The following is a 21,793-nucleotide window of genomic DNA, read 5'->3' as shown; positions in this document are numbered from 1 at the left end:
ATGGCTGCTTGTAGCATACACAATCACTATAAATATGCCAATATTTTGGCCGTGTTTGCAGCATTCGTAGTGAAACCGTCTCAACAAAATGCTTAAAGGTAGGGGCGACTTTTCTCGCAAGTTCAGCGTATGTAACATGATTCTAAGATTGCCATCCCATGTGTTGTAGCCTCTTTGCTTTGCTGCCTACTTTTGGGCTTGTTCCTGGCTGTCTGCACGGCCTACAACGGACAGGATATCTATGCCGAGCCGAATTGTGAAATTGTTAAGGACCATTCCCGCAAATTCCGCGACATTTCCGATCCAACACACTACTGGGTCTGCCCAGAGGGCCAGGAGAAGGCCGATTACATTCAATGCCCCGACAATCACGCCTTTATGGAACCTGACCAGGGCTGTGTCGTCTGGGAGGAATGGAAATGGATAGAGCCCTATACTAAATAAACTTTTGGCATTTGTCCGACTAAAGCAAAACAAACACCATAAAGAACCAAAAAAAAAAAAAAAAAAAAACTCCAAAGACCGTTTCGAACTCAGCTTGTGTATCCTGTGTTTGCCAATAAGTTTGTCCAAGTTTTTGATTAGATTCGATGGCTATCTGGGTGGTAAAATAAATTAATTGTATGTTCAAACATGGAGGAAAGGCAAGCATCGTCCCCCATTGTCCAAATCCTGCCCATATCCTCCCGTTCTCTTGCCCAGAAGTTCATATGCTGCAGAACTTTTAATTAAAAGACACATGAGCAGCCACAACGACTTTGTCTGTGGCTCTATTTCGGTTACTGCTACGGCTAGAGTAACTCGCGTTTTCCCACAGGGGCCCCAACCGACGAGTCGTATGAGATATATGTTTGATAAACGATAATTAGGCAGTGCGTGTCTGTTGCGCTTGTAATGTTATCTAACACCTTCGATTGCCAATCAAAAGTTGATGCCGACGCTTTGAGTGCTGTTGCTGCTGCTGCTACTACAATCAATCAACTTGTATTGTAAGCCATGTACATACAAACACATATCTTCATAATGTATGTACGTATGTGTAGACATGAAAGATTGTTCAAAAAACAAAACTCGACCAAATCTGACATTAGGGATGGCCAAAATAATGGGACACTGACTTCTTCTGCTAACCAAATCGCCATCACATCATATGAATGACTATAAGCATATCGAAATCACAACTAATGGGGAATCAAAGATAAACGGATACTTCTACATAACTCCTTTGGAAAACATCGTTTCACATCGTTCATAACGGTTATTTTCGGTTATTTACGACATCTTGGGATTATAGAGCTAGTAAAGCTACGAAGACATACAAGATAATCCAGCAAATCTATCTATGTATTCGAGGGTATACTCACATCTTACAATTTTAGTTTCATTCGTAACATTTTAACATCTTGTTTGAGATGCCATCATATTCGAATATGTTTGGGTATCGCAGTAGGATGAGTTGAACATCTCTAACAAGACAAATACCAAATTGAGGGACCAGTGCTCCAATTTGAAGCTTAGCATTATAAAAATTGGTAGGTTTCCTCTCTTAATTTTACCATTTTTTTTCTTTTTACAAGTAAAAGTCATAAATATCAAAGTGAAGGCCTCGATGGAAAGATGAGAAGAAGAAAAAAAACTAACAACCACATATTCGTTCGCATTAAAAGTGAAAAGTACTTCAATAAATTTTGTTAGAAATCATTGCCGTAATGTAAACAAGCGGGAGACGGCGACTCGAACTGTGACTTTGGTATTGGGGCTGAAGTGGCTCACTTGTTATGTATGTATGAATGCATGTACGTGTGTATATGAACCATAAATATGTATACATACATATATGTAAGTAGGTACAAACATACATCCATATGTATGTAAGTAAGGCAGTGCCCACGGCAATTGAAGTGCTTGTGCTCATCAATGGGCCATGCGGGTGGTGGGGAGGTTAGGTCTCTCTGCTCTGAAGAAAGTTACCACGGCCTTGACAAGGCAGAAGTTTCATTATCCGCATAGATAAAGACTCCAACTAATGGCTTTGACAATGACAATGGGGCATGGAGACTAAGCACTTGTCAGGTATTGCAGCAGCCCTACCAGTAGCAATCGGTTCATTTGGCAATATCTTTAAACAATATAGTTAATGGGTATGTCTGTGTGGGTTTTGCATATTTATCAGTTGGTCGCATCGGCAGTCTGTCCGTCTGACTGACTGAAAGACATGACTGAGGACTGCCTCATTTCCATATTTCTGGGTTAAGTTTGCTGCAGTGCCAAAACGCCAAAACGCAAAGAGCACCCGGGCCAAAGCCAAGACAAAACTCTCGAGTGGCGCACTTGGCTCTAGCAATTACATGACAACAGCAATGACAATTATAATAACAATTGTTATTTCTATTATGTATTTATGACTATTTCAATAAATTTAAAACGCAGTTGTGCAAATACGCCATAAGAGTAAGTGCCGAAAAGGGAAGAGGCATCTGAAGAAGTTTAGTGTTCAGCGTGATTCAATACACACCAATCGACATTGAACTAATTTTTTCAGTTTTGAGGTAAAAATCGTTGAATCGTGTTTATCTGGCAAAGTTTTCATTGACAGCATATGACAGCACTTTGGGGTATTTTAGAACATTATGTAGGCATCTATGTCTACTGATCTCAATGTGTGATGTAGACCTAATCATCCAAAGATCATTAATGTGGCAGAGCCAATTAAACACCAAGTGGCTTTAATGGTAATAATAGGTTGTCAAACGAAAGAATTATAATCAATCAACTGATATGCATTGCCGCTGGCAATGACCCTGACTGACTAACATTAGCTAAGAATTTCCAAAAAAAACCTGAATTTCGTTTTTAAATTGAGTTACCCACGTTTGTTACATATTGTTCGATTGAAAATGATAAATTGTTCCAGAGAAAGGCTTGGGAAGCTTCAATTTGATGAAAACACTCAAAATATTAAGAAATAAAGACAAGACATAATCGTTTAAAAATCAACCAAAATCAACATCTTATTAGATGTCTCCCTAAAGTATAATCTAATCGGAACTAAATGTTGTTACAAATTATGGGCAAGAAGTAAAGCAAATACTACTGCAACTGAAAAGTATTCATTTTGTCATATAAATAAGAGTACTTTGAAATAGGATCTGTTAATGGGAAATTCTGCAGGGTTGACGCATTCAAGTACCAAAACAATTTTTATATTGAAGATGGCCAACACCAAGGAATTCGCCCGCTACAAATACAAACTTTCCTGGAGAATGGCCCATTTGTTACAACAGGATGCAGCTTTTCCTTTTGCAATTATAATTATGCAAGTCGGAAAATAATTGAAGGTTAGATTAAGACCTTTCAAATAGAAACTTCATTTTTACCAGAATCGGGGATTCTGATTAGCTCATGTTTATTAAAATTACCAACATGACGTTCAACTTCCATTCGGCATTAAATGATTTGTATTCTTCAAATTGGAGTTGATCCTCGTTTTCCAGGTGTCTCTGTCCAACACGACTTTAGTCCTTTCTGGCAGCTGTCTGATGTAGACTGAGTTGTAGGCGAACACCAGGTAGAATTATTGTTGGTAGTAGGCGAACTCATGTGTTCCGATTGAATCGATATCGATGGTGTGTCTCGTGGCTGAGTTATATTATCAGATGATGCCCACGGTTTAGATGCAAAATCATTTATATTTCTATTCCAGAGAATTGGGGACCACCGAGATTTGACCAAGTTGCTATCCGATCCATATAGAGCGCCCCGTGATGGACTACTGAAACTGGGTACTCCAATGAAATGCCTAAAGACTTTCGTTGCCTTCTCAAGGGGATCATTCGATTCGGTCCGTTGCAGTCCCAGGTTTATATCGTTGAATTGCTTCTTTTCACTGCAAGTCAACGGCGATATACCTTGTAGCATATAGTCCAGTGGCTTGTTCCCATTCCAATCCATAATATCTAAATTGGCCTTAAATACATTGCACAGAAGATCACATGTGCCATATCGCTGGAATTGACTGGCAATATGAAGTGGGGTATAACCCCCTTTCGTTATAGCATTCACATCGGCTCTAAAGGTGCCGGCAATTAGTTTAACAATATCATCATTGCCATGTTTTGCAGCCCAGTGAAGGGCGGTAAAGCCAGTCGCAGGATCCTTTAAATCTACCAACTCCGGGAATTGGACAGCTAATTTAGCTAGCTCTTGGCAATCGGCTTTAGCCATTGTTACAATCCATATCTTCGCCTTGGGATGAGCAAGTTTAATTTTGTTTGAAGTACATTTTTCGTTTAGCTTGTTCCGAGACAGTTCTTCGGTTGCCATTATGAGTCGTCATAAAATATGTAATCCAATTGAGCTAAGTAACTTAAATTGAGACTTTTTGAATAACATATAATGGTCTCCTTTGTTTTTTGAATACGGGGTCATTCTTGTTTGGCAGCCTGTTGTCTTTGATCCTTTTTAAAAAGGTAATCAAATTTGAATTTGAAAAATAAAACTTATTCTCTGTTCGAAAAGTTTTTGGACTCCAAAGTTAAGCCACAAAAAACGGAATCTCGCTGTCGACAAGGACTGTCCCTGATACGGAATCGCCTAAGGTTTAAACTTAATTCGAGTCCCGACCTCAATTAATTTTTACGTCATTAAAATCGGTTCAGACTTTTGCGCTGGATCACGTGACGAGAACATTTCCTTCAAAATCTCTTTTAGGACGATATTCTCAATATTCCTAGGCATATTTAAAGCTTAAAACCAGAGGGCCAGGGCTAACATCGACCGCTTCAAAGTTTGTATGCCCTTGCAGGTTTTTTTGCTACCCTTTCCTTACCTAAGGCCGTCAAAGTGGAAATAGGTTTTATCTAAAACGGCTGTTGGTGAAAGATCTGCCTTCAATCTTAGCATAGCAAATAACGAAGTTATTAAGAAAAGTCACTGCTCGTGACTTTACCATTTGTATGGGAGCTATATGATATAAGTGGTCCGATCCGGCTGAGTAGGTGAAGTCATATTTACCATAACATTTTCTTATTGCACGATCTCTTAAATGCTTGAACTACACAACGTTTTCATTAAGTTTTTCCATTATTGCAAGAAGTTGCTAAAATAATATTAGCCAACTTAAAGGTCTGCCTTTTCTTCTGGCTTCTATTTTTTTGTCTTATTGTTAGTCAAATGAAGGTTGTTGGTGTTTGGATTATACATATAATATACGATAACAAGACAATCATAAAATAGAACAAATGAAAATGTATGTCAAGATTAGTATGTAACCCGATTATAGATATTGTTGGCTCATCAGTCATAGGTAGATCTGATATGGTCAGCAGTTAACTAGAACTAGTTAATTAAGCTGCTATGGTTAGCTATTATCAATAAAGACGTTTTTTTGTTGACTATGCACTGATGAGCTCTCTATTTTTACTATAAAAGAAATGCATTATTCTTAGTAAGATCGGATACCAATTGTAGCTACATCGGGTGGGCATCGCTGTGTCTTTGGGCCCCCATCTCTACCTTTGTAATGTCACTCCGAAGTCCACCCAATTTATGTGCTGGTTGCGACAACTTTGAGTCGCTGGTTTACGTGCTAGTGCCTATTCACATATAAACAAATAAACATTAACTTAATTCAAGAAATACTAACGTTTTTCATTGAACAAAGGTTATTTCTATCAACAATTATTATTCGTATTCGATCAATTCCTTATATTACCAAATAGATATTCTTTTGTATATATCTACATATATGGATAACCTATGAATTCAGTCTTGTGTCCATTAGTTTTTCTGCCGCATACCGGATAAGTATAAATCAGTGAAATAATTAATATTTTCTATTAAGAATTTCCGAGAATTTATTTCTGTTGAATGTTATTTTTGCCTGAAATAATGATATCAATTGATATTTGTTATACTTGCTCTTGAACACAAAACAAACAAATTTTAGGATTAGGTGACATTTTCTTTTACAAAAAATCGAACAAGTTCTTTAGGGGCGTTGTGTGCAGCTTCTGTTTCGACTCTAATTATGTATCGCAATCTATCTCTATCTATCTAGCACACCTTCACGATGAATTTGATTGATGGCTGTTGTGATTTTACTGATAAAACGACCTGCATGTGTGTAGGTAGGTAGTTAGTTGAATATAGTCAAAAAAGCGTAGCGAATATTCGATACTCTGTAGATTTTTAGATGTAGGGCCAGAAAAGTCCGCTCACTGAATCACTATATAGCCAGAGAATATCAGTCGTTTCGTCTCGTTATGCTTTGGTTAAGTTCAGTAAAGTTGGTAAAGTTCTTCAATGCATTTTTTTGGCCAAATCGAATGTACCTTTTGACAGGGGCGCAAAAGCAATATGAAAATAGTCGAGCCAGGTGAATGACAAATTGACATGTCGGAAAAATGATAAATCTACAACAGACAGTCAGACAGATAGATACAAAAACGAAAATCCAAATGACCTCTCATCAAGCTAACAAATAAATTCAAAGCGACAAGGTTTCTTATAAAATGAAGAAAAAACAAAAACTCCTCCCCCGAGCGATCCATCTAACAAATTAGCTCTTAGCCGGTAGCTAAAATTTGAGCATAGGTCAAAGTTCGCAAGTAAGTCAAACCCACAACTTCAACAACAGAGTCGAGTTCAAGTCCGTTGCTGACGTCATAGGCTAGAACATCTGACCCGAGCGTATCTATGTAGATTTGTATATTTCCTGTACCCACATCAATTAAGTATCCACATTTGTGGCATCGACATCGCCATCGCCATCCGCCTCTGTTACACCTGATGCTGCCACAAAACGTGTCGCGTATGAGTGGAGGAGATTAAACAAATAAATGTTTACTTTGAAGCCCATAAGTAATTCAGCTGAAAATACGCAATCTATATGCATTAAAACTTAATGCCTCTCAAGTGGTCCCCGGCATTTCAAAATTAATATGCGTAAGTCAGGTGTGCGGTTGGGAATTTGTGTTAAGAAGTTCACTGGAAAAAAGTGAAAAATGCTTTGTCCGAATGCAATTCGATGACAATATTCAAAAAACCTGAAACAAAAATATCGTCTGAGAATTTACAATGCAATTGGTATAACAATTTCACTGACACTCACAACGAAGACATGAAAATTGTAACTTTTTTAATTTGAAAGCTTTCACCACACTTTTTTCCCCTTTATTCCAGTGGTTTTTGGTTGAACAGCTGATGGAACAGCTGGAAGTCCATGGGAAGGCACAGATGTCTATTAGACTCAGTGAGAACTGGAATTTGGCCCCCGCCGAATATCCTGAATGATGGAAGGAAAATTCATTCTCTCGGCTCGGAACATTTAGCCGAGCTCCAAGTGGACTCCGCCTACCGCCGTCCAGTTTAGACTGAGTACGTTTAGTGTAAGTATTGGTGACAAGGCCACACCCACGCAGCCATGTTTGAATGAAATGACAGGCAAAATCAAAATGAAAAGCCAAAAGAAAGCAAAAAAACGGAAAAAAAGAGAAGAAGAGAAGCTTATCAAATCGAAGAGGACCAGAATGAAAGTGGAACAGCCGAAACGATTTGGTGAATTGAAATGATACTTAGTAATAAAAATTTAGGTTACAAGCGACCGAGAGAGCTAAAAAAAAGAGAGAGAGAGTATGAAATTGTGCGAATGGGAGAGAGCAGGAGAGGGGGTGCAAAAAAAATTAACTGCAAGTGTTTCGCTTTGTAACTAGCTTAGGTAAGGTCATCGAAATGTCAAAAGTTGCATATGTTCGATTCGATAACGGGACCCACAACAACAACACATGCAACACGCATGTCCCACTCTTATGCCATGACATTGTGTTGACATACACGCACACAAACATATACACACGTATTCATATACATATGTGCATACATACATATGTGTTTATGTGGGTGGCAGTGACATTTGCAATTAATTCGCAGACTTTAAATACTTTGTCCTGTCGCCATGACAGCGCCATTTGTGTGAGCAAAAAAAAATGCTTATCGATTTATTTTTTATTTTTGGGCTTTTCTCCCGCTCTCACTCTCCCACTCCCACTCCCACTCTTTTGCTATCTGGGTCCAACCTCTCTTTTATTCATTCTCTCCTTTTTGATGTCAGCCATTATTAGTTTCAACACTTTCGTCGGCCATTTTGCTTGTATTCGTTTCTCTCTTTCCTCACACCCTCCCGTCATCCTTTTTTCGCTTTCAAAAATTCCATTACTCTCTCGCACACACACATACAATCGATGGAATTCCTCAATAGACGCATGTATGTGGGAATGGTTTTATCTGTGTGTGTATTTGTATGATTTCGTTTGCCAAGCATCTCTCCCTCTCATTCTCAATCTCTTTCGCTTTCCCCATCATTGTGTCCCTCTCCCGTTTGATATTCCTTAAGATAATGCAAAGTGTCGCCGGAATTTTAATTCTAAACCTAATATTCTACTCGCAAAATGTCCATTAGATATGATTGCTTATCGCTTTCCCATTTGTGTCTTTGTGCTCTGTGAAATTTCTCTATAATTTTTCCCAATTTACGTCTTTAATTTCTCAGAGAGCAGGACTTTGGCCAGTTTCATTAACTGCTGGTAACTTAATACTGTATGGAGCAAAACGGGAGTGCATCTGAAGGCTTCCCTGCATCCCGTTATATAGCGAATTGAATTTCGCATCGCAAATTGCTGCCCCATTTGCTTTAACCTTTGTGTGTCGAGCAACACTAACGAGACAGCAGCAGCAGCTCATGTTCCCTTTTGCCCTCCATGGCAACTCTGCCAACAGCACTGACAGCACCAAGGTGGATATCCCAAAAGATAGATCAGTGCACGAGGTGCACGATTCGGGCAAGGGTTGAAAACAAATTTAAATTAAAGCGAATTCATACACGAGCAAAGTAATGACGCATTAGGCGTGGATTTATCAAGTCAGGAAGGTTGCTTTTACTTACATATATCCAGTTAAACCATTTCTATATTATATGGCAGCTACAACTTTACCAATTGAAATGTGTCAACTGTGAGTCAGCTTCAAAAGACGTGGGATGACAACCAATTAATGACTATGAAATATTTATGGTGGGCTTAATGCCTAACAGGGAATACTCTTTTGGATGAACATCATATAAAATATGTACATATGTGTGTACATAATATAGCGTTGTACAAATTCATTTAAAATATCCAACTGGAGACATTCTCATACACTCACAATTTCGTGGATTTTGTGAACAAATATGATTAAAAAAGTACAACTAATGAAATTTTTGTACTTTAATTGATTAATTCCATAGAGAAACTGCAATTTGAACCTATCCGAATCAATCAACTCTTTCGAATTGGAATATTTATACTGATACACTCTCAATATATGTACTTACATATATCTACAACTATTATAAAACTATAACCGGGACTGTGTTTATTCGTAAGACAATACCCCAGTCCCACACATTTTGGGGCTCCTTATAAAAAGAATAAAACGAGAAAGAGAGGTGACCCACACATTTGGGATCAACCTAAAAAGAAAGACACATTTTGGAAGCTACACCTGAAAAGAAGTACTTAAAAGTGTAAAAGAAGTAGTCCCACACATCTTGAGGCTCTTCATGAAAGAACTATAAGTGAAAAAGACATAGCACACATACATATGTATGTATGAGATGCTTCGGCTGGAAAAGAGACAAAATATCGTTCTGTTGCACAAGTTTATTTTTGAACAACAAGGAGATAGAAATAATAAGAAACGGGTGCGTGAGTTCGAGGGCTATGAGTTTGCTGAGTCTGACAATTTGTATAATGATAATTAATTATATTGCTGAAAATCTGTCAGATATGGATCTGGCTGTAATTTGTAATTTGCTTCGATTGACTCACAATAAAAACGATTTAACGAAACACATATTTTGCAATTTAAAAAAGAATTCTTTGCTCAAAGATGCCGATTTTCAAACGGAAAATAACGACGAAAGTGAAGACGAAGGTCGTAAAACGACGAAGTGTGCGAAAATGTAAGTGTGCGAAGCGTGCAGTGTGCAAAATACAAGCAGTGGTCAAAAGGTACGCAGTTTTTCCGAAGTTCCGAGGTTCGCTTTTGCGAAATACTCTATCCGTATGTTTAGTGGCGAAGGTAATCTATCTATCGAAGTATGTCCAAGAGGTCCAAGATGCTGAATGCTGAAAAACCTGAAAAATCCAATTTTGAGTGATTCTAACGTTTATTTAATCGGTTTCGATAAGAAAAAAGACACAGACAAGATCAAAGCATCGGGTTCATTTAAATATTCAGTTGATATTAACAGTGAGATCAACAATGGATCAACAATTTACAATTTACTTGTACTGTAAAAGCGAAGGCATAAAACATTATCTCATCACGACGGGAATTCCTCGAGCGAACGGAATCAAGGAAATGATAGAAGACGAAATGATTTAACACTTTAATGATGAACGAGATAAACAACGTAAAGAAGCAAAGCAACATATTCTACAAATTCAAGATGAAAACAAAAACAGGTACAACTTAAGACGAAGACCAGCATCGAAGTATAAAATAGGCGATTTAGTTGCCATCAAACGAACCCAACTTGGCCCTGGGTTAAAGCTAAAGCCGAAATATCGAAAATATACCGCATCATAAGGGTAAAATTCAACGACACCTACGACGTGGCAAAAGACTCTGTATTCAGCGCAGGCCCAAGGCAGACGAGCACCTGCGGGGCGAATGAAGTGTAGGATGGCCGATTTGTAGGAATGGTCTGGCATCCTATTCAGTCAGTTCTAGTTTAGTCAGCTGACTCAAAAAGCACAAGACAATCTGGCAAGCCGGCAAGACAGAAAAGTATTAAGAGGACGAAGTTTTAAGACGAAAAGCCGGAAGAGTAAGACGTAAAGACGACGAAAAAACGAAAGACATTATATCTAATAAATATAAAATAATAATATAAGTATAAATACAAGTAACTGTGATCGATTGAAGAGATTTATGATTGATATGTTAACAATATTCTCTAACTTTATTTTATCGGTATTTTCATTGCATTTTTAGTATTATTTGGAGTCGCCATCGCGTGAACGTTATGTTTGCCAATTAACACGCCAACTGCGGATCCATCGTGAAGGAATGCTGTGAAGATTGTGTACGGTCGCCTTTGCTGTCATTGTCGGAGGTAAGTTTTGGAGAACGGTTATAATTAACTTGACAGCAAGTGAAACTATTGATGACTCTGATGCGTGATCCTTTTTTAATGTTGCCGATTGCTGCAATTGATTGAAATGACCGCTTATCATTGGGCATCATCGGAGCAATCCTGTACTCTACATACTATACGCACAAAACAACAACAACAATTTAATTGGGATCGGCGCACTGCAAGCCATTATATATTTTATTTTATTTTGTTACCAAATTGCATTTAGGCTTGTTCACCTTCAATACTTTCTTATTGAGCATTATTCTTATCTAGAGTTAAGTCATATTTATTATAACTTTGCGAAAAAAACTGAAATAGATGAGACGCTAACATAATCGCACATAATCCAGCATCAGAATGACAGATCATAGTCTCTGATCTTAGAAGCCTCAATATTTATGTGTTATGAAAACCCTCAAATACCTCGTTTAACCTTTTTTGTTAATGCTTAATATTAATTATTGTTTTTTAATTTTCTTCCAAACAAGCCTTCAAAGGGGAAAAATGGCGGGAGAGGCGGTGGTGGAGGGGGTGGAGGTAGTGCAATTTCAATAACAGGTAACTCCACCTCAGGCAACGATGGAAGAGTTAGATTTAGCAGAGGCAAAGCTGGTAAAGGTAAAGAAGGCAGAGGTAAAGCTGGTAAGGGAATTGGTGGAAAAGGCAGAGGTGGAAAAGGAAGACCTGGCAATGGTAATGGGAAGAACGGGTCTCCAGAATTATGATGATGATGATGGTGATGGTGAAAATGATGCTGCGGCCTGGTCGATATAGTCGATTCAGTTGTTGTATTCAATGTCGTCGTCGGTTCACCAGTGGTGGATGTGGTTTTTGCCTTCTGTGTTGTTGTAAGTGTGGTCTCTGCATTGTTTGTTGTCGATGTGGACTCTTCAGAAGTTGTTGTTTTTGTTGAGGACGATATCGTAGTTGTCTCTTCAGTAGTAGGCGTTGTCTCCGTTGTTTCTCCCGTGGTGGTTGTCGATTCTGTTGTCGTAGGCTCCTTAGTAGTTGTCGGTTTCGTTGTTTTTGGCTTTTTAGTTGTAGTAGATTTCGTCGTTTTTGGTTTCTTAGTGGTTGTCGATTTCGTTGTCGTTGGCTTTTTAGTTGTAGTAGATTTCGTCGTTTTTGGTTTCTTAGTGGTTGTCGATTTCGCTGTCGTTGGCTTTTTAGTTGTAGTAGATTTCGTCGTTTTTGGCGTCTTCGTGGTAGTCGATCTGGTTGTTTTCTTCGTTGTTGTGGGACCGTCAGTTGTTAGAGATTTTTCGGTAGTTGTGGTTCCCGCATTATTTGTTGTCGATGTCGACTCTTCAGGAGTTGTTGTTTCTGTTGAGGACGATATCGTAGTTGTCTCTTCAGTAGTAGGCGTTGTCTCCGTTGTTTCTCCCGTGGTGGTTGTCGATTCTGTTGTCGTAGGCTCCTTAGTAGTTGTCGGTTTCGTTGTTTTTGGCTTTTTAGTTGTAGTAGATTTCGTCGTTTTCGGTTTCTTAGTGGTTGTCGATTTCGTTGTCGTTGGCTTTTTAGTTGTAGTAGATTTCGTCGTTTTTGGTTTCTTAGTGGTTGTCGATTTCGCTGTCGTTGGCTTTTTAGTTGTAGTAGATTTCGTCGTTTTTGGCGTCTTCGTGGTAGTCGATCTGGTTGTTTTCTTCGTTGTTGTGGGACCGTCAGTTGTTAGAGATTTTTCGGTAGTTGTGGTTCCCGCATTATTTGTTGTCGATGTCGACTCTTCAGGAGTTGTTGTTTCTGTTGAGGACGATATCGTAGTTGTCTCTTCAGTAGTAGGCGTTGTCTCCGTTGTTTCTCCCGTGGTGGTTGTCGATTCTGTTGTCGTAGGCTCCTTAGTAGTTGTCGGTTTCGTTGTTTTTGGCTTTTTAGTTGTAGTAGATTTCGTCGTTTTCGGCTTAGTGGTTGTCGATTTCGTTGTCATTGGCTTTTTAGTTGAAGTAGATTTCGTCGTTTTTGGCTTCTTAGTGGTTGTCGATTTCGTTGTAGTTGGCTTTTTAGTTGAAGTAGATTTCGTCGTCTTTGGCTTCTTAGTGGTTGTCGATTTCGTTGTCGTTGGCTTTTTAGTTGTAGTAGATTTCGTCGTTTTTGGTTTCTTCGTGGTAGTCGATCTGGTTGTTTTCTTCGTTGTTGTGGGACCGTCAGTTGTTAGAGATTTTTCGGTAGTTGTGGTTTCCGCATTATTTGTTGGTGATGTCGACTCTTCAGGAGTTGTTGTTTCTGTTGAGGACGATATCGTAGTTGTCTCTTCAGTAGTAGGCGTTGTCTCCGTTGTTTCTCCCGTGGTGGTTGTCGATTCTGTTGTCGTAGGCTCCTTAGTAGTTGTCGATTTCGTTGTTTTTGGCTTTTTAGTTGTAGTAGATTTCGTCGTTTTTGGTTTCTTAGTGGTTGTCGTTGGCTTTTTAGTTGTAGTAGATTTCGTCGTTTTTGGTTTCTTAGTGGTTGTCGATTTCGTTGTCGTTGGCTTTTTAGTTGTAGTAGATTTCGTCGTTTTTGGTTTCTTAGTGGTTGTCGATTTCGTTGTCGTTGGCTTTTTAGTTGTAGTAGATTTCGTCGTTTTTGGTTTCTTAGTGGTTGTCGATTTCGCTGTCGTTGGCTTTTTAGTTGTAGTAGATTTCGTCGTTTTTGGCGTCTTCGTGGTAGTCGATCTGGTTGTTTTCTTCGTTGTTGTGGGACCGTCAGTTGTTAGAGATTTTTCGGTAGTTGTGGTTCCCGCATTATTTGTTGTCGATGTCGACTCTTCAGGAGTTGTTGTTTCTGTTGGTGACGATATCGTAGTTGTCTCTTCAGTAGTAGGCGTTGTCTCCGTTGTTTCTCCCGTGGTGGTTGTCGATTCTGTTGTCGTAGGCTCCTTAGTAGTTGTCGATTTCGTTGTTTTTGGCTTTTTAGTTGTAGTAGATTTCGTCGTTTGTGGTTTCTTAGTGGTTGTCGTTGGCTTTTTAGTTGTAGTAGATTTCGTCGTTTTTGGTTTCTTAGTGGTTGTCGATTTCGTTGTCGTTGGCTTTTTAGTTGTAGTAGATTTCGTCGTTTTTGCTTTCTTAGTGGTTGTCGATTTCGCTGTCGTTGGCTTTTTAGTTGTAGTAGATTTCGTCGTTTTTGGTTTCTTAGTGGTTGTCGATTTCGTTGTCGTTGGCTTTTTAGTTGTAGTAGATTTCGTCGTTTTTGGCGTCTTCGTGGTAGTCGATCTGGTTGTTTTCTTCGTTGTTGTGGGACCGTCAGTTGTTAGAGATTTTTCGGTAGTTGTGGTTCCCGCATTATTTGTTGTCGATGTCGACTCTTCAGGAGTTGTTGTTTCTGTTGAGGACGATATCGTAGTTGTCTCTTCAGTAGTAGGCGTTGTCTCCGTTGTTTCTCCCGTGGTGGTTGTCGTAGGCTCCTTAGCAGTTGTCGATTTCGTTGTTTTTGGCTTTTTAGTTGTAGTAGATTTCGTCGTTTTTGGTTTCTTAGTGGTTGTCGTTGGCTTTTTAGTTGTAGTAGATTTCGTCGTTTTTGGTTTCTTAGTGGTTGTCGATTTCGTTGTCGTTGGCTTTTTAGTTGTAGTAGATTTCGTCGTTTTTGGTTTCTTAGTGGTTGTCGATTTCGCTGTCGTTGGCTTTTTAGTTGTAGTAGATTTCGTCGTTTTTGGCGTCTTCGTGGTTGTCGATCTGGTTGTTTTCTTCGTTGTTGTGGGACCGTCAGTTGTTAGAGATTTTTCGGTAGTTGTGGTTCCCGCATTATTTGTTGTCGATGTCGACTCTTCAGGAGTTGTTGTTTCTGTTGAGGACGATATCGTAGTTGTCTCTTCAGTAGTAGGCGTTGTCTCCGTTGTTTCTCCCGTGGTGGTTGTCGATTCTGTTGTCGTAGGCTCCTTAGTAGTTGTCGGTTTCGTTGTTTTTGGCTTTTTAGTTGTAGTAGATTTCGTCGTTTTCGGCTTCTTAGTGGTTGTCGATTTCGTTGTCATTGGCTTTTTAGTTGTAGTAGATTTCGTCGTTTTTGGTTTCTTCGTGGTAGTCGATCTGGTTGTTTTCTTCGTTGTTGTAGGACCGTCAGTTGTTGGAGATTTTTCGGTAGTTGTGGTTTCCGCATTGTTTGTTGTCGATGTCGACTCTTCAGGAGTTGTTGTTTCTGTTGAGGACGATATCGTAGTTGTCTCTTCAGTAGTAGGCGTTGTCTCCGTTGTTTCTCCTGTGGTGGTTGTCGATTCTGTTGTCGTAGGCTCCTTAGTAGTTGTCGGTTTCGTTGTTTTTGGCTTTTTAGTTGTAGTAGATTTCGTCGTTTTCGGCTTCTTAGTGGTTGTCGATTTCGTTGTCATTGGCTTTTTAGTTGTAGTAGATTTCGTCGTTTTTGGTTTCTTCGTGGTAGTCGATCTGGTTGTTTTCTTCGTTGTTGTAGGACCGTCAGTTGTTGGAGATTTTTCGGTAGTTGTGGTTTCCGCATTGTTTGTTGTCGATGTCGACTCTTCAGGAGTTGTTGTTTCTGTTGAGGACGATATCGTAGTTGTCTCTTCAGTAGTAGGCGTTGTCTCCGTTGTTTCTCCTGTGGTGGTTGTCGATTCTGTTGTCGTAGGCTCCTTAGTAGTTGTCGATTTCGTTGTAGTTGGCTTTTTAGTTGAAGTAGATTTCGTCGTCTTTGGCTTCTTAGTGGTTGTCGATTTCGTTGTCGTTGGCTTTTTAGTTGTAGTAGATTTCGTCGTTTTTGGTTTCTTCGTGGTAGTCGATCTGGTTGTTTTCTTCGTTGTTGTGGGACCGTCAGTTGTTAGAGATTTTTCGGTAGTTGTGGTTTCCGCATTATTTGTTGGTGATGTCGACTCTTCAGGAGTTGTTGTTTCTGTTGAGGACGATATCGTAGTTGTCTCTTCAGTAGTAGGCGTTGTCTCCGTTGTTTCTCCTGTGGGGGTTGTCGATTCTGTTGTCGTAGGCTCCTTAGTAGTTGTCGATTTCGTTGTTTTTGGCTTTTTAGTTGTAGTAGATTTCGTCGTTTTCGGCTTCTTAGTGGTTGTCGATTTCGATGTCGTTGGCTTTTTAGTTGAAGTAGATTTCGTCGTCTTTGGCTTCTTAGTGGTTGTCGATTTCGTTGTCGTTGGCTTTTTAGTTGAAGTAGATTTCGTCGTCTTTGGCTTCTTAGTGGTTGTCGATTTCGTTGTCGTTGGCTTTTTAGTTGTAGTAGATTTCGTCGTTTTTGGTTTCTTCGTGGTAGTCGATCTGGTTGTTTTCTTCGTTGTTGTAGGACCGTCAGTTGTTGGAGATTTTTCGGTAGTTGTGGTTTCCGCATTGTTTGTTGTCGATGTCGACTCTTCAGGAGTTGTTGTTTCTGTTGAGGACGATATCGTAGTTGTCTCTTCAGTAGTAGGCGTTGTCTCCGTTGTTTCTCCTGTGGGGGTTGTCGATTCTGTTGTCGTAGGCTCCTTAGTAGTTGTCGATTTCGTTGTTTTTGGCTTTTTAGTTGTAGTAGATTTCGTCGTTTTCGGCTTCTTAGTGGTTGTCGATTTCGTTGTCGTTGGCTTTTTAGTTGAAGTAGATTTCGTCGTCTTTGGCTTCTTAGTGGTTGTCGATTTCGTTGTCGTTGGCTTTTTAGTTGAAGTAGATTTCGTCGTCTTTGGCTTCTTAGTGGGTGTCGATTTCGTTGTCGTTGGCTTTTTAGTTGTAGTAGATTTCGTCGTTTTTGGCTTCTTCGTGGTAGTCGATCTGGTTGTTTTCTTCGTTGTTGTAGGACCGTCAGTTGTTGGAGATTTTTCGGTAGTTGTGGTTTCCGCATTATTTGTTGTCGATGTCAACTCTTCAGGAGTTGTTGTTTCTGTTGAGGACGATATCGTAGTTGTCTCTTCAGTAGTAGGCGTTGTCTCCGTTGTTTCTCCCGTGGTGGTTGTCGTAGGCTCCTTAGTAGTTGTCGATTTGGTTGTTTTTGGCTTTTTAGTTGTAGTAGATTTCGTCGTTTTCGGCTTCTTAGTGGTTGTCGATTTCGTTGTCATTGGCTTTTTAGTTGAAGTAGATTTCGTCGTTTTTGGCTTCTTAGTGGTAGTCGATCTGGTTGTTTTCTTCGTTGTTGTAGGACCGTCAGTTGTTGGAGATTTTTCGGTAGTTGTGGTTTCCGCATTATTTGTTGTCGATGTCGTTTCTTCAGGAGTTGTTGTTTCTGTTGAGGACGATATCGTAGTTGTCTCTTCAGTAGTAGGCGTTGTCTCCGTTGTTTCTCCTGTGGGGGTTGTCGATTCTGTTGTCGTAGGCTCCTTAGTAGTTGTCGATTTCGTTGTTTTTGTCTTTTTAGTTGTAGTAGATTTCGTCGTTTTCGGCTTCTTAGTGGTTGTCGATTTCGTTGTCGTTGGCTTTTTAGTTGAAGTAGATTTCGTCGTCTTTGGCTTCTTAGTGGTTGTCGATTTCGTTGTCGTTGGCTTTTTAGTTGAAGTAGATTTCGTCGTTGTTGGCTTCTTAGTGGTTGTCGTTGGCTTTTTAGTTGTAGTAGATTTCGTCGTTTTTGGTTTCTTAGTGGTTGTCGATTTCGTTGTCGTTGGCTTTTTGGTTGTAGTAGATTTCGTCGTTTTTGGCGTCTTCGTGGTAGTCGATCTGGTTGTTTTCTTCGTTGTTGTAGGACCGTCAGTTGTTGGAGATTTTTCGGTAGTTGTGGTTTCCGCATTATTTGTTGTCGATGTCGTTTCTTCAGGAGTTGTTGTTTCTGTTGAGGACGATATCGTAGTTGTCTCTTCAGTAGTAGGCGTTGTCTCCGTTGTTTCTCCTGTGGTGGTTGTCGATTCTGTTGTCGTAGGCTCCTTAGTAGTTGTCGGTTTCCTTGTTTTTGGCTTTTTAGTTGTAGTAGATTTCGTCGTTTTCGGCTTCTTAGTGGTTGTCGATTTCGTTGTCATTGGCTTTTTAGTTGAAGTAGATTTTGTCGTTTTTGACTTCTTAGTGGTTGTCGATTTCGTTGTAGTTGGCTTTTTAGTTGAAGTAGATTTCGTCGTCTTTGGCTTCTTAGTGGTTGTCGATTTCGTTGTCGTTGGCTTTTTAGTTGTAGTAGATTTCGTCGTTTTTGGTTTCTTCGTGGTAGTCGATCCGGTTGTTTTCTTCGTTGTTGTGGGACCGTCACTTGTGGGAGATTTTTCGGTAGTTGTGGTTTCAGCATTATTTGTTGTCGATGTCGACTCTTCAGGAGTTGTTATTTCTGTTGAGGACGATATCGTAGTTGTCTCTTCAGTAGTAGGCGTTGTCTCCGTTGTTTCTCCTGTGGTGGTTGTCGATTCTGTTGTCGTAGGCTCCTTAGTAGTTGTCGATTTCGTTGTTTTTGGCTTTGTAGTTGTAGTAGATTTCGTCGTTTTCGGCTTCTTAGTGGTTGTCGATTTCGTTGTCGTTGGCTTTTTAGTTGAAGTAGATTTCGTCGTCTTTGGCTTCTTAGTGGTTGTCGATTTCGTTGTCGTTGGCTTTTTAGTTGTAGTAGATTTCGTCGTTTTTGGTTTCTTCGTGGTAGTCGATCTGGTTGTTTTCTTCGTTGTTGTAGGACCGTCAGTTGTTGGAGATTTTTCGGTAGTTGTGGTTTCCGCATTATTTGTTGTCGATGTCGACTCTTCGGGAGTTGTTGTTTCTGTTGAGGACGATATCGTAGTTGTCTCTTCAGTAGTAGGCGTTGTCTCCGTTGTTTCTCCTGTGGGGGTTGTCGATTCTGTTGTCGTAGGCTCCTTAGTAGTTGTCGATTTCGTTGTTTTTGGCTTATTAGTTGTAGTAGATTTCGGCGTTTTTGGCTTCTTGGTGGTTGTCGATTTCGTTGTCGTTGGCTTTTTGGTTGTAGTAGATTTCGTCGTTTTTGGCGTCTTCGTGGTAGTCGATCGGGTTGTTTTCTTCGTTGTTGTGGGACCGTCACTTGTGGGAGATTTTTCGGTAGTTGTGGTTTCAGCATTATTTGTTGTCGATGTCGACTCTTCAGGAGTTGTTATTTCTGTTGAGGACGATATCGTAGTTGTCTCTTCAGTAGTAGGCGTTGACTCCGTTGTTTCTCCTGTGGTGATTGTCGATTCTGTTGTCGTAGGCTCCTTATTAGTTGTCGATTTCGTTGTTTTTGGCTTTTTAGTTGTAGTAGATTTCGTCGTTTTTGGCTTCTTAGTGGTTGTCGATTTCGTTGTCGTTGGCTTTTTAGTTGTAGTAGATTTCGTCGTTTTTGGTTTCTTCGTGGTAGTCGATCTGGTTGTTTTCTTCGTTGTTGTAGGACCGTCAGTTGTTGGAGATTTTTCGGTAGTTGTGGTTTCCGCATTATTTGTTGTCGATGTCGACTCTTCGGGAGTTGTTGTTTCTGTTGAGGACGATATCGTAGTTGTCTCTTCAGTAGTAGGCGTTGTCTCCGTTGTTTCTCCTGTGGGGGTTGTCGATTCTGTTGTCGTAGGCTCCTTAGTAGTTGTCGATTTCGTTGTTTTTGGCTTATTAGTTGTAGTAGATTTCGGCGTTTTTGGCTTCTTGGTGGTTGTCGATTTCGTTGTCGTTGGCTTTTTGGTTGTAGTAGATTTCGTCGTTTTTGGCGTCTTCGTGGTAGTCGATCGGGTTGTTTTCTTCGTTGTTGTGGGACCGTCACTTGTGGGAGATTTTTCGGTAGTTGTGGTTTCAGCATTATTTGTTGTCGATGTCGACTCTTCAGGAGTTGTTATTTCTGTTGAGGACGATATCGTAGTTGTCTCTTCAGTAGTAGGCGTTGACTCCGTTGTTTCTCCTGTGGTGATTGTCGATTCTGTTGTCGTAGGCTCCTTATTAGTTGTCGATTTCGTTGTTTTTGGCTTTTTAGTTGTAGTAGATTTCGTCGTTTTTGGCTTCTTAGTGGTTGTCGATTTCGTTGTCGTTGGCTTTTTGGTTGTAGTAGATTTCGTCGTTTTTGGCGTCTTCGTGGTAGTCGATCGGGTTGTTTTCTTCGTTGTTGTGGGACCGTCACTTGTGGGAGATTTTTCGGTAGTTGTGGTTTCCGCATTCTTTGTTGTCGATGTCGACTCTTTAGGAGTTGTTGTTTCTGTTGAGGACGATATCGTAGTTGTCTCTTCAGTAGTAGGCGTTGTCTCCGTTGTTTCTTTTGTCTTGGTTGTCGATTCTGTTGTCGTAGGCTCCTTAGTTGTAGTAGATTTCGTCGTTTTTGGCTTCTTAGTGGTTGTCGATTTCGTTGTCGTTGGATTTTTAGTTGTAGTAGATTTCGTCGTTTTTGGTTTCTTAGTGGTTGTCGATTTGGTTGTTTTCTTCGTTGTTGTGGGTCCTTCAGTAGTTACTGACTTCTGCGTAGTTTCGGTCTCCGCCTTTTCTGTAGTTGACTTTTTTTCGTTAGGGGTTGTCGTGTCTCCTGTTGTTGTTGTCTCATCAGAGGCTGCTGGTGTCTCTGTTGTTTGTGCTGTCGTTGTCGATTTCGTTGTTGTTGGCTTTTTAGTGGTTGTCGATTTCGTTGTTTTTGGCTTCTTAGTGGTTGTCGACTTTGTTGTTTTCGGTGTTGTAGTTGTTGTTGATTTTGTATTTTTCGTTGTCGTTGTGGGGCCTTCAGTAGTTACTGACTTCTGCGTAGTTTCGGTCTCCGCCTTTTCTGTAGTTGACTTTTTTTCGTTAGGGGTTGTCGTGTCTCCTGTTGTTGTTGTCTCATCAGAGGCTGCTGGTGTCTCTGTTGTTTGTGCTGTGGTTTTCGATTTCGTTGTTTTTGACTTCTTGGTGGTTGTCGACTTTGTTGTTTTCGGTGTTGTAGTTGTTGTTGATTTGGTAGTTTTCGTTGCTGTTGTGGAGCTTTCAGTAGTTACAGACTTCTCAGTAGTTGTGGTTTCCATCTTCGCTGAAGTTGATGCAGTCTGTTCAGGATTTGTCGTCTTCGTAGTTGCTGAAGTGTTAGTTGTACCTATTGTCGTTGATTTTTTTGTTGTTGGAGTGTTACAGGGTAGATGCAAGTGGTGAAAGATATTGCAAATGCTTTCTGTTGTTCTTCTTTGCAGATTCCCAACATTTTCAGTCCCCGACACATTCCCATTATCTGCACTTCTTACCTGGACTGCAATTGCAGCCTGGCACAGTGCAAAAATCCAAAAATAACAACGAAGTTTCTGCAATGGAATCTGCATGAAAATTGCTCTAATGTTTAAATTTTGTTACTTACCATGATGAGCCAAGCAAGAAACTGAATTGTTCTCTGAATTAAGAAGTATTTATATAGCAAAAGCTAGGTGCGATAGGACACAATAAGACAATAGTTCAAATAGAGTTCAGAAAAGGTCATATTATGTGAAATATTCGAAATATTCAAAGTACATAAACGTAATAAAGATAGCTCGAACTTTTGGAATTGATTTTGGGCAAGAAAAATTTCATGTCAAATTTTTCCAATTCCCGGAGAATTTGTGTTAAGCATTAGAGACCTAATGGATTTCCATAAATTAAGTCCAACATGATATTTTGATGTTCGCATAAGGTTAAAGTAAATGCTTTCTGCGAAACAAGAGGTTGAAAGGAAATGCACAAATTTTTCGGTAGATAATGGACAGTTGATATTTGCATGCCGTCAACCTTTCATGAACTTTAACCTCAACTTAACACTGATAGGCTACAGGAAAATGTTCGTAAGCTGTATAATTTTCCTAGCATGTCAAGACTTCTCATATTAATATAAATCTTCAATAATGTATATACCGTATTCATTCGAATT

At 39.8% G+C, this 21,793-nt stretch overlaps 2 protein-coding genes across 2 annotated transcripts; one reads left to right on the top strand and one right to left on the bottom strand.

Moving 5' to 3' along the window:
- The first annotated feature begins 85 nt into the window (after positions 1-85).
- Positions 86-498, top strand: LOC137583085 (uncharacterized). The gene is made up of 2 exons (XM_068297980.1): positions 86-98; positions 170-498. Exons 1-2 carry the CDS (start codon positions 89-91, stop codon positions 442-444), a joined length of 285 nt encoding a protein of 94 aa, XP_068154081.1. The 5' UTR covers positions 86-88; the 3' UTR covers positions 445-498.
- Positions 499-11,636: 11,138 nt separating this feature from the next.
- On the bottom strand, positions 11,637-20,924 carry LOC137582277 (mucin-2-like). The gene has a single exon (XM_068296753.1). The coding sequence runs from the start codon at positions 20,922-20,924 to the stop codon at positions 11,637-11,639; it is 9,288 nt and encodes a 3,095-aa protein (XP_068152854.1).
- Positions 20,925-21,793: the final 869 nt, after the last annotated feature.

Source organism: Drosophila tropicalis, unplaced genomic scaffold, assembly GCF_018151085.1.
Source record: "Drosophila tropicalis isolate 14030-0801.00 unplaced genomic scaffold, ASM1815108v1 contig_859, whole genome shotgun sequence".
Classification (NCBI taxonomy): Eukaryota; Metazoa; Arthropoda; class Insecta; order Diptera; family Drosophilidae; genus Drosophila; species Drosophila tropicalis.
This window is presented reverse-complemented; position numbering and strand designations above follow the sequence as displayed.

What these genes read in the sequence shown, in the direction of transcription:
- LOC137582277 (XM_068296753.1), bottom strand. Translation starts at nt 20,924, where the DNA reads ATGGAAACCACAACTACTGAGAAGTCTGTAACTACTGAAAGCTCCACA.